The following is a 13,690-nucleotide window of genomic DNA, read 5'->3' on the forward strand; positions in this document are numbered from 1 at the left end:
TCTCTATTCAGTGTTAGTTTTGAAGAAAAACATAATTCAGGGCTGAATGGGAAGTTTGGTCATGAAAAGGAATAAAAACTTTTTGGACTTTAGTAAGCTACAAATCAGACACACTGATATGCCAAGCATATGTGTTTACTGTATTTTACATATTCACTAGCATTTGGGCATCCTGTTATCCTACAACCTCATATCTGCTAGCATTGCATCATTCTGACAGCCTTTCTTATAATATTCTTAATCTTAAATTTGAAGTTCATCTGCATGTCTGTGATGTCTTCCACTATTCCCCAGAGGAGGACGAGGAAGGTGCAGTTCACTGATAAATGTGAAAGTCTAAAGAATACAAAAATGGTAGCGGTGGGAGTAAAGGACCTCAAAACTCTAACTAAAATCACCTAAAAGTCACTGTTCTTGAGACTGGAATAAAATTTGACCAGTATCCAGTTACATTCCTATCTTACAATTTTTTTTTTCATTTTGCCTGAAAATGCACCTCCACCTTCTGCAAACAGTACATCCCTGGGGAAAGACTGCCATCATGAGATAAGGCATCCTTAGAAAAGCTCTGAATCACTGAAAAGTCCAAGCCTAATTCTGACACTGTGAGTGTGAACACAAATAACAAATATGTGCTGGTGACATTGCATACCGAGTGAAGCAGAAAATCTGTCCTTTCTTGAGTCACTGTGTATCCTCCTTCTCACACTTTTAATATCCATCTTCCATTTTTTTTTTGTTTGTTTCCCAAAGTGCCTCATTCACTGTCCTATGATTCCCCACCTTATTCTTGCCCAGGTCTTACGTACATGAGTGTAGCTCCTCTTGCTCTGTGTAACTGAACTCATTTGCAGAACAAGAATGAATTAATAAGCCTCTGTCGTCAGTCCCTAGGGAATCCACATTGGCGGCAGTACAGGCGTGTAACCTGTTCGGTGCCAGCACTTCAGGTTATATCAATTCCCCAAATCCTCTGCATCACTTCACAATGCAATAGTGTATTTCAGTTTCAGAGACAGAGGAGTGAATACTATTAAAAGTGAATGCTATTCTCAGTGCTTGAGAAATATAATGTAAGGCAACTTGAGTTTATGGTTTACATCTAAAATTCGGTAGGGCACTAATGAATGTGAGACACATTGTACCCGATGAGAAAGACTTAAAAGGTGGAGGGGAATGGAGCCCATGACTTAAAACAGGAAAGGGATTCAAGAGCAGTTTTTCAAAAAAAGATTTATTTTATTTTTTATTGGAAAATCTGATATGCAGAGAGTTGGAGCCAAAGAGGAAGAACTTCTATCCTTTCATTCATTCTCCATGCAGCCACAATGGCTAAAGCTGAACCTATCTGAACCCAGGAGGCCAGCACCCTCGTTCCAGGTCTCCCACACAAGTGCAGGTCCCAAGGCTTTGGGCCATCCTCAACTGCTTTCCCAGGCCACCAGCATGGAGCTAGATAGGAAGTGGGGCCTCCAGAATTAGAATCAGCACTCCATAAGGGATTCCGGAGTGTGCAAGGCAAAGACTTAAGCGGCTAGGCTACTGCTCCGGGCCTTCAGGAGCAGTTTTGAGTGATAATATATACAATTGCTTATACTGGATTAAAAAATCTTAATCAATGTCATAACTTTTGAAATTCCCACCACAATAGTAATTCACTTGATGTTGACATTATCTATATTAAATATGATAAAAAAAACCCAAGGCTTACATGATTTTGTCAATGAAAATATATCATATAGTTTATTTCTAAGATAAGCAATCATATTTTTCTTCTGTCAAGTTCTTGGTTTAATTTGAGAGGGAGAGAGAGAGAGAATTCCATGGCCAACTTTTAACAACTTTAGGCTGAAATTCATGAAGGATTGACTAAAGACAGAGTATCCCAAGGGCAAACATCCCCCTTTATAGCCAGCTACGGATAGAGAATCAGCTAGATCACCACGCATGGAAGCAGGTATAGCATATGTCTGGAAAATGAGCATGCTTCATCTGCTTTCTAGAACTAGTGTTCTCTGTGACAGTATCATCAGGTCCTCTTTGCTTCAGTATCTTGACTTGGCTAAAAATGAGAACCTAGTGGCCTGGCACAATGGCCTAGATGCTAAATCCTCCTCTTGCATGTGCAGGGTCCCGTGTGAGTGTTGATTCATGTCCCAGCTGCTCCACTTCCCAACCAGTTCCCTGCTTGTGGGTTGGGAAAGCAGTAGAGGATGGCCTAAGATTTTGGGACCCTGCACCCACATGGGAGACCTGGAAGTAGAAAGAAGGTCACCAGGGTCAGGGTTCAGTGATAGATATACACATCAAAGGACACAAAGTCTCAATAAGGTGAGGAGCTAATAGGTGAACAAGTCTAAAAATCTAATGCAACATATGATGTTTCAGTTCCTAATATGGCATTTTTTAATAGGAATTTACTGAGACATGTTTTGGGTTTTCTTGCCACAGTATGTATTCAATGTTTTGTCTGTTACCATTTTAATAAATGCTAGAATTTGCATGGTATATGAGTTTAACATTCTCGTTGGAATGTATGATAAGCTATAAACTGACTTTAGAATAGCTTTTTTTTTTTTTTTTTTTTTAGAAATTTGCCATTGAGATATGTTATAAAAGGCTTAACTCTGGTTTGCAGTAATTGAAATGTGCAGTTCTGGGGCTGGTGTTGTGGAATAGAGTTGAACTGCCTCCTGCGATACCTGCAAAATGGATGCCAATTTATGTTGTGGCTGTTCAATTTCACATTCTGCTCCATATTAATGACCTGTATAAAGCAGGGGAAAATGGCCCAACTGTTTGGGACCCTATCACCCAATGAGATACCCTAAAGCTCCCAGCTCCTGGCTCCTGGCAATACACTGGCACATTGCTGGTCATTGAGGCCCTTAGGGAGTGAACCAGTGAATGAAAGATATCTCCATTTCTCCCTCTCTCTCAGTAAATCTTTCAAAATAAATTCTTTTAAAAAAGAACATTTTGGAAATATTTCATCTTGTATTTCAATATATCATTCTTTCCTTATTTTACTTTTGAGATGGGAGAGGAGAGAGTTTAAATTATTTGAAAATTTAACTCTGGGACTTTTTGTTTATCTTTCTTTTGGAACAAGGTACAGAATTCTAATCGCACAAAATACTTAGAAAATTTTAACACTGAGTGTGTGTGTAAAGACAGATAGATTGCTAAACTCCCATTTCCACTGAAAATGCCACTTGTAGTATCTCTATATATTTAAAAATTGTCCTATCACTCTTCTAAACAGTTAGCAATTTAATTTACAATGATTGTTATAAACATTAAACTATTTAGAAACTGTTACTGACATACAATTTCTCTTACAATGCTTGTTTCAGAGCGACTGGGGCTCATTTCCCTTACAACCTGGTTCCCGATGCATCTAGCAATGTCCTAGACACTGTCATAGCCTTGAGATAATGAAGAATAGGAAACTCTCCTGAAATGGTGCCAAAAGTTGCCAGTCAATTGAGGAGGCAAATCTACCAATGAGTGCATGATGAAAGAATTAAGAACATAATATTGTGGGTCTCTATTTGTGTCTATGTGTCTCTCTCTATCCCTGTCCATAGTTCTATTTCTCTCCTTCTACTTGTCAAGTATCAAGCATATTTTTAAAAAAATGAATTGAAATCTTGGATAATAACATTTCCTCATATAAAGTAAAATTTATTATTCACAAAATAAATCATGTTTGCCATAACTTCCTCTAAAATATCATTCCTCATTCCTTCTGAGGTTTAGTGTAGGTGCTTCTCACTTGCGCAACTAAATGTGTTATTTTAAATTTTTTAAGGTTTATTTAACTGAAAAGCAGAGAGAGAGAGAGAGATAGAGAGAATACATCTTCCATTTACTGATTCAGTTCCTTGATAACCACAAGGACTAGGGCAGGACTGGTCTGAAGCCAGGATCCAGGAGCTTCTTCTGGGTCTCCCACAATGAGTGGGCCATCCTCTATCGCTTTCCCAGGCACATAAACCAGAATCTAGATAATGACAAAAAATGTAATACTTTTTTAATAAAATCACTGTATTGTAAACTTTAGAAATAATAAAATATGTCTTTGTCATTTTTGTACTTTCAAAATATAAATTGCAGCATATTGTTGCAGAAACACAGAATAGCTGTAGAAGCAAAGAAGAAAGAAAGGAAAAATAATAAAAATACCAAAAGGAAATACATTCTTTGGGGAGATAAACACTAAAGTTTTTATTTATACTAGTAACTTAGAGAAAGTGGGAAAAGTAGAAAGGTGGAGAGGGAGAGAAAAAGGAAAATTCTATTCCCCGATTCACATCTCAGATTCCCACTGCAGGTGGACCTTGACCAGGGTGAGTCCAGGAGCCGCAAACTCAGTTCTGGTCTCCCACGTGTGTTACCGAAACTCAAGTCTAATGTCGTCATCCCTTTCTGCCTTTCAGGGTAATCATTAACAGGAAGATTCATTGTAAGTAGAACCAAAACTCAAATCCAGGTATATATTTTGGGTAACAGTTGTCCCAAGCAGTAGAATAACAACTGTGCCAAACACACAGCCCTAGTTGTGTGTTTTACATATTATTTTTACATATTTTACACATTACTTTTGTTGGATCATTGCTGAGTGTTAGGTTTAAGAATACAAATCTGAGCAACCCGCTTTCGAATTTCCTTGGTCTTCACACCATACACAATGGGGTTCAGGGCAGGAGGTACAAGCAGATAAATGGTGGACAAGAGAATGTGCACATAGGGGGACACATGACCAAAACGGTGACTGAAGAAGGAGAAGAAGGCAAGGATATAAAATTCCAGGAAGACGACGATATGAGCTGTGCAAGTGTTAAATGCTTTGAGGCGTACCTCTTTTTGGGGAAGACGAAAAACAGCCTGAAAAATCAGAATGTAGGAGATGAAAACAAAGATCATGTCAAAACCTAGAATTGCAAAAGCTACAAAAAGCCCAAAAGCTTTGTTAATATGTGTGTCTTCTGCAGCCAGCTTGACTACAGCCATGTGCTCACAGTAAGAGTGGACAATAATCACAGAGTGGAAATGTTTCAGTCTCTTGAGTAGAATGGGTAAAATCCCAACCAGCGCCGTTGCCCGGATTGCGACCATCAGTATCACTCGAACTAGAAAGAGAGGTGTGAGAGTGGAGCTATGCCTTAAAGGATCACAGATGGCAACATAGCGGTCAAAGGCCATGGCCAACAGAATACCAGACTCCATACCCTGAAAAGCATGGATGAAGAAAAGCTGGGTGAGGCAAGCATCAAAATCCATAGAGAAAGAGTGAAACCAGAAGATGGCTAACATCTTAGGAGCAATGGCAACACAGAGTCCTAGGTCAGTGGCTGCTAACACTGCCAGGAAGATGTACATGGGTTGGTGTAGACTTCGTTCTGAAGGGATAATGATGAGTAAGAAGATGTTCCCTAGAAGAGCCACCAGGCAGATGCCAAAAAACGGAAACCCAATCCAAAACTGCACATGTTCTAGCCCAGGGATCCCAAGCAGGACCACTGTCCTCGGGTTCAGATAAGACATGTTGGTAAATCCCATTAGGCTACTAACTCTTTCACTCACCACTAAATCTGAAAACTACTCAGAGGAAAAGCATGTATATAAAGGAAGAAAGACAACTGTCATTTTATTTCTTCTCAAAGTACAAAATGAGAATAATAAAAAGAATGGAAATGTGACATAGTGGCATTAATTGTCCTGGTACTAACTTAGGTAGTATCAGGATAGAGCCTGTGAATATATTTTTCCAAAAGTAACATATAACTTTTGCAGTCACAGAAAATGACCCAGTGTTCTTCAGCTAGATATTGTAGAAATTGAAAGAAACTGTGATTTCAGATATTTGTTTTTCCTTATCTTCAGAGATTATTCAGGTGGTGTCAGAGGACCAGCTTAACTTTTCTGACCAAATTTCAGATACATGTCAGATTAGTTGAATTACCCTGTGACACTTAATGTAATATAGATCCTCCATGTCATAGTTCTGCCAAATTATCAGAAAGCTCAGAATCTTCAGAGAGCAGCGGACTCTCAGTATTCCTGTTCTCTGTGATTTAGGGAGTAAACGGCTTCCTTCACATCTTCAGGATTGGATTTTGGAGCAGAAAATGAGAAGGCTTGGCCTTTCAACAAATATCCATTGGATTAGCTGTATGCAGTCTGATGATTCAGATTTGTGGATACACCACGTATGGGGTTTTATTTCATCAGTAGTAATTGAACACTTTCGACTTACTGAGTTAATGTCTGTGAGTCTTCAAGTTAATGGATAAGCAGAATTTTATGTGAAGTGATGTGAACACTCACAGATCTTAAAGGAGCTGGAAAGCTGAGAGGAAACACAAGAAGTCTAAATCAAGATCCTGACATGCAGATCACAAAACGTAGTTTGTTGGGTAACTTCTGTTGCTTAAAGGACAACACTCTGGCATTTACAATGGAGTTCGACATAAGCTACAGAGCATCCTATTTTCAATTATTGTCATAGAAAGCAACCAAAATATTGGGCATCATACATGTATTGCTCCACTTCACACTTACCTCAAATTTCTGATTATTCATTCTTTAGCCTGTTCTTCTTAGAAAATGACTAAGATTTAATGTAACCTTATGCATTCCATTAATTTTTACTTTTCCATTAGTCATTCTTAAAATCATGTAAAATGCTATTATATATCCATTATGATTGTGCCTTGACAAATATTGACTGAAATGTGGATTATCAAAATGATTGAAATTCTGGTTTTTTTTTCTTTGAAAAGAAAGTTGGTTGAGTTACTTCTATAAAATCATAAAAGTAAATAATGACTCCCAGGCAGTACAAATATATATGTGATCTAAATGTAAATTTCCCAAAGTAATAAAATGCAGAATGTTTGGTAGTTGATGAAGAGTATGTTTTGTTACATGAGTTTCTGTAGCCACAACATCAAAAGGCTGAGGTCAGGAAAGTAAACAGATATAAATATATTACAAATAAATTCCTTTTGATGACAATATGAAGTGAAGTTAGGCCAAGGAAATGATGGATTCTCTAAACTAACTTTTAATATGTACCTGTGTGCCTTTTTAAAAAAATGTATGTTTTATGATACTGCTCCCTTGGTTCAAGGATTTCTTTTTTTCTCCCTCCCCAGCTCTCCTCCCCCCATTCATTTCCCCTATACTATTACAATAGTATCTATGTGTCTTTTTAGGGTAGCACAGACTGTTAAAGGCAAGGTCTAAAGGAACTGCAAAAATACTGCACGCACTTGATAAATATTTTTAAGATTTCAGATGATCTAATTGAAAAATTAAAAATATTAGCTCCATCCATCATTTTAATAAGTCATTAATTATGTTAACTTTATTCTAGATAGTGTGGTCTGTAAAATTACAGAATATAAATTTAGAAATATAAATATTCATATAATGCATACTTTTCTAGTTGATAATGGATATCACTTAGCTGAGTATTATGGAGGAATCTAAATAAGAATATATCTGAAAGTCTTGGCGTAGAATATGGAATATAGTAAGTATTCAACATTGGAAGAACCCGTGAAGAGCTGTGAAGATAGAGACGGATACTGCCTTCTGGAGGAAATGTGGAACAGAACGCAGAAATGAGGTAGGTGACCAGGTGCTTCCTCAGAGGACACACATGAACTGGATGACTTTGCTCAGCGAGTATGGAAGGTCAGGAATTTGTGTGAGCAAAACAAGTGATCACCATCATGAGAGTCAAATGATTCCTCAGTCATGTACAGATGACGATACAGTCAATAAATTCCATCAATTTCAGTGATTTGGTTACTACATCTGAGAAATAACCCTAATTTAAAGTTGTAATAGAGGATGAGGAAAGCTTGAATAGGAACACTGTATTTATTGTTTTAGAAAAAGAGATCATATTCAAGATTGCTTCAACATTGCTAAGGCATGCATTTTGTGCAATTTAGCTTTATCTGACAGAAAATGGTCATCTCTGCTCACACAACAGAAGGGCGCAGAATATGAGGTTCTCCTAAATAATGTTAGAGTAAAGTGCAGGAAGTAAAAAACAAAAGCACAAGTTGTTAGTGTGCCTGATACAGGGAAGGTTGGGTTTTGAGATTGAGGTATGAGCTAAAGTCACTGCTTGCAGTGAGACCAGAATTCTGAACTGTATAGGATGGTCCTAAATTTTACCTTTGCTTCACATCATTCAAATCATGTGGCTCAAGCTATACACACACTCTCTCCAAACCACAAACAATTTTATTATCTTAAAATGTAATAAACCAAGCAATGTTAAAATTGTTTCGTAGTAATTAACATAAAATTGTGCCTTAAGGAATTTTTCTATGCAATTAAAACCTCTCTCTTCCATGTAGGAATGATATGATATGACATGATATGATATGATATTTGTTGCCAAAAATACAGCATGTGGATACATAGAAAGAGGATGACCACAGCAAAGGAAAGATTACTACTAAGAGATAACGAAATAAGATCATCTTACCTGATGTTCTTTTCACTTCTTCCTAAAATATCCATAGTTAATCATAAATCATGGGGTCATATTCATGTTCTCAAACATGGAGCAGAAACTCACCTAGATATACAGGAGTGATACGCAAGGACAATGAATGGAATAACTCTTTATACCAAATTTTGAACCGAATTATATAAATGCCCAAGTGCCTCTCCTCATTTTTTCAAGTCGTTCTTGGGATCTGAGTTGATCCCAGGGCAACACTGCAGACTTGGCCCCCAGGGAAGTCATCACGCTTCCAACTCATTTGTGCTTGGCAGGAAGAAGATACTCATTGCTTGAAGGTACATGTCCAAAAAGCCCTGGGTTACACCTAGGAGATTATTTGCAAGGACAGAGCAGCAAGCAATATCAAATCATGGGTCACTTTCACAGCACAATGTATCTGAGATCATTTAGAGACTGGAAAAGAAAACCCAAGGAATGGAGATTTTGTAAGCTGTAAATAAAAAAAAAATGGTCATTTGGATCAGGTCAGACCTTTAGCCAGGCTTGTAGATTAGGAAACAAAATAGTGCCAATCATCTGTATAAATGCAATAAATACTACAGCTTCAGTGCACATAGCTACAGCAACTACTACAGTAAGTACTATTGCCGCCATTACTACTATTAAAGTTCTTTGAAACAAGATAAAACAAGTAAAAAAAAAATGGAAAAAGCCCAAAGAACCATAAATGAACACTTGACAAGGTAAAAATGCAAATATTGTTATAATCCTTAAAACTCATAGGTATAAGGCATCAAAGATATACATGTTAAATATATGATGACATGTTACCATACCTACACAGGAATAGTTAAAATGGAAAAACAGGACAACAACAAAATGTGGCTAAATTGTGGATAAACCTTTTTCAAAAAAGTGTATGAATTGAAAAGAGAGACATTTTGAAGAAAACAAAAGTTTATCATTAGCTTTTGATTAGTACCCTATAGCAATAACCAGACACAGCAACTGAACTGGGAGATGCTTGCTCAACACAAATGGAAGCATTATGCGCATACGAGGAGTGCATGGGAAAGTTCAAAGCCACTATATTTATAACTGACCCAAAGAGGAAATGAAACTATTACTTATCAATAAATGCATATGCAAATCATTCCTTGAAAGTATACATAACAAAGTTCTATTTAGTAATAAAGGTAATTATTTATACATATGGAGGCATAGCAGAAATGACAACAAATCTGTAGAGTCAATATTTGCTAGTAGTTAGAAATCAGTGATTCACTGCAGTATTTCATTTATATAAAATTCTAGAAAGTGCAATGAAATTACTTGGTGAAAATATCAGGTTCATTTTGGGTGAGGAATGAGAAGAATCAGAGGCTAAATGGGAAAGAGAACAATTGGATGGTTTAAAACACAAACATTCTACCCAGCTGTAGGCAATTGCCTAGGTTGCATTGTAGCTAGGCAAGTGTCACATTGCTGTGAGAAAAAACATCTAATAGCTGGCAGACATTTTACTTGATTAATGCCAAATTTGGTTTAAATGTACCAGTGTGGCACATAGATGCCTATTCTGTTGTTTCCCCTTTCTTTCTTTTTAAAGATACGTGGGAGGAGGCAGACATTTGCATATTGGCAGACGAAATCTGGGGCCCTGCGCCTGACTGTGCTTGGTCCCATCAGGGTGGCATGAAACACCGCCTGAGGACTGGGCTTGGGGATCTGCATGCTCACAGCCATGGGGGACTGTGGATTGCTCAGGTAATGGGGGTCTGGGCTGTGTGAGAGGGAGGACTGCTGAAGGAGAATGCTACAGGTGAGGAGTGACTTCTACAGGACTTCCACCAACCAGGGCAGGGCTCAACCAGAGTACCTGCCAGTGAGTATTAGGGGAAGTGGGTGGACCATACCAGGTTGTGCCATGACACTAACCAACATGTGAGCAAACCAGGTGTGGGAGCAGATTCTATGGGGGATTTGCGGGCTCATCTATGTGGGACCATCCTACCAGCTGGCTTGCTCAAGGGTTGGGAATGGTGATGTGCTGAGCTAGGCATGAACATGGACCTCACAAACATTCATGGATGCTGGGGTTAGGAGCAGACTGGACTAATACAGACTGTAGCACCTGCAGGTGCACACAAGGATGGGGTGTGAGGTGGGCCAGGCTGCAACATCCACCAACACACACAAAGGCTGAGACAGCAGTCAGACTGTGCTGGGTAAGGGCCCAACACCCACTGTCATGTGTGAGATCTGGGTCTGGGAGTTGGCCTGGTGGGAGAACTTGAGGAACTGCCCTATGGACCATGGCTTCTGCTTCTGAGCACGTGAGTCAGCTGGCTGTTGGTTTGACCACCAGGGCTGCTTCACTCATCAGCAGGCATGTGGGTTGGCTCAGGGGGAAAGGGTAGGGGTGGGGAAGACCAGGCATGACTAGTCCAAACCACAGCACACTGGCATGCACAGGAGCCAGGATGGGGTGTGGGACATGCTGGACTAGACTAAGCCCTCACACCTAAGAGTTTGCATGAAAGCCAAGGATGGGAGCAGGCTAGGAACAACTAGGCTGCAGCACCCACCAGCAGAACTTGGGACTAGGGCTAGGTCAGTCCAGGCCAGGCTGCATCTGACAAGCAAGGCCAAGCTGGTTGTTAGGTTTTGTCTGAGAGGGTCAGAGAAACCACCAGTACGTGCAAGCTCTGTGGCTGGGAGGCCTGGTCAGGGAGCTATGGGGAAGCTCCAGCTGGGTTGCAGTTAACACTAGTGAGCATGAGAGCTGGAATAAGAGTGGCAAACTGTGTTGGATAATGCTGAAGCATCCCTTGGCATGGGTATGGACTAGATCTGGGGTGAACCAGACTTGCCTAGACTCCAGGACCCACTAGTGCTTGAAAGAGCCAGGGTAACGGTAGGAAAGGTTAGGCTAGATCTCTGCACCTGCTAAAAGATGCAAGAGCTGGGTCTGGGAAGGGCCAGGCAGGGCTGGGCTGTAGCAGCCAGTGGTAAGAGCTGGAGTGCTTATGGGCGAGTCTGGTAAAGCTGCTGTACCTGCCAGGACAGAAAGTGGACCAAGTCAGATTAGGTCAAGGACGCACAGTGTGCCCAAGATCTGCCACTTGCAGGTGACCTGACAGAGGAGCTATGGGTGATGGACTGAACTGGACCCCACACTGGATGGCACACACAGGAGTCAGGTCTGGGGTTTCCTCTGATAAGATTTATTTGGGGAACCCCAACTGGACCAAGGACTCAAAACTCAAACAGGGAAACTCACAGCACTTGTGATCTGACCATATTATGCTAGAACTGGGTCTCCTTGGTTGTTGAAGCCTATGCATTGGACGGCATGCCCAGATGCACATGGGGGACATGACAACCAGTTCATGGAGGCCTGCAGAGGATGTCTTATAGCATGAAGTACTGAACAAATTGAACGACAATCTTTGCCAAGCTTTGACAGCGAGTATCTTGGCAAGTGGAGACTGTAAGGTGGACTATGTCAGCAAGTGGATCTTGGAAGGATCTCCTTAATTTTTTTTTAAAGATTTATTTTTATTATTTTTTATTGGAAAGGCGGATATACAGAGAGGAGAGAGACAGAGAGGAAGATCTTCCGTCTGATGATTCACTCCCCAAGTGAGCGCAACGGCCAATACTATGCCAATCCGAAGCCAGGAGCCTCTTCCCGGTCTTCCACGCGGGTGCAGGGTCCTAAAGCTTTGGGCCATCCTCGACTGCTTTCCAGGGCCACAGGCAGGGAGCTGGATGGGAAGAGGGGCCGCCGGGATTAGAACCGGTGCCCATATGGGATCCCGGGCATGCAAGGCGAGGACCTTAACCACTGCGCCACCACGCCGGGCCTGGATCTCCTTAATTTTAAATAAATGAAATCAACAGCATCTCAGAACCATCAAAAACACTTAAGCAGTACCCTCAGAACATGCTCCACATCAGGGAACCTGGAATTACATCGGGTGGCTGCCCATCCCCGGGTCCTCATGCAATTGGGCTGCTTGGAGCCACCCTCTATCCTTCTTCCTCACTTTCCCCAAATACTGGAAGAAATAATAGATTAGAAAGAGTTTTCTCATCCACATTCCCCCCTTTTCTTGACCCTCTCCACCCTAATCAGTTGTCCATATGGGCATGCATCTTGCGTAACTATGTAAATATCATCAACAATAAAATCGATTTATTGTAAAAAAAAAAGAAAAATTTCTGTTTTATATGATTAATTATATGCACTTGTCAGTATGTACAGATACAAGCTATGCACATATACTTACGTAAATTATACATTAAAAATAAAATTGAATCCTAGAGAAAATAGATTCATATTTGTAGAAAATATATGAGAGTTTGATTTGTGTTTGTTTCAAATGCTGCATGTTGAGATCACATAGAATACAAATTTGGTCAAAAGACATCTTTGTTTTTGATATTTTTCAATCTAAATATTATAGCATTTGATTTAATAGTCAACTTGGAAGCTTATTTTTTAGGAAAGATATTTTATTTGGTTGGAATGCTAATTTATCTCACACAATCAACAAAGCAAATTAGAATATTATTTTTCATACTAAATTCAAACAGCATAGGAAAATTAATCTATATAAAGACTACATACTCTGTAGTTAATTTTGTTTTTAAGTAGCAGCTAAAGTCTTTGCCTTGTGAATGCCAGAATCCCATAAAGGCACCAGTTCTAACCCTGGTGGCCCCACTTCCCATCCAGCTCCCTGCTTGTGGGCTGGGGAAGCAGTCAAGGACGGCCCAAACCTTGGGACCCTGCACCCACATGGGAAATCTTGAAGAAGCTCCTGGCTCCTGGCTACAGATTGGCTCAGTTCCAGCCGTGCAGTCACTTGGGGAGTGAATCATCAGACGTAAGATCTTTCTGTCTCTCCTCCTCTCTGTATATCTGATTTTGCAATAAAAATAAATAAATCTTTTTAAAAAGTCATATTCATCAGCTTTTAAGTCAAGTGCTAACTATGGTATATATTTTTATGCAAGTTCAGTGAAAATGGAAATTACCCTAAGCAACAATACACTGAATGGGAAGTACTCAACCTTACAACAAAACAGTACCTTACCCTCGAATGTGCTCTTTCCTTTCCACCAAGATTTTTTAATATTTATTAATTATTCATAAACACAACAATATTTTATGACCCACTAAAA

At 39.7% G+C, this 13,690-nt stretch overlaps 1 protein-coding gene across 1 annotated transcript; it reads right to left on the reverse strand.

Annotated features, from left to right (window-relative positions):
- Positions 1 to 4,614: 4,614 nt before the first annotated feature.
- On the reverse strand, positions 4,615 to 5,565 carry LOC121145287 (olfactory receptor 52A5-like). The gene has a single exon (XM_040964017.1). It carries the CDS (start codon positions 5,563 to 5,565, stop codon positions 4,615 to 4,617), a length of 951 nt encoding a protein of 316 aa, XP_040819951.1.
- Positions 5,566 to 13,690: the final 8,125 nt, after the last annotated feature.

This window comes from Ochotona curzoniae, unplaced genomic scaffold, assembly GCF_017591425.1.
Source record: "Ochotona curzoniae isolate NIBS_2020 unplaced genomic scaffold, NIBS_Ocur_1.0 scaffold_3223, whole genome shotgun sequence".
In the NCBI taxonomy this organism is placed as follows: Eukaryota; Metazoa; Chordata; class Mammalia; order Lagomorpha; family Ochotonidae; genus Ochotona; species Ochotona curzoniae.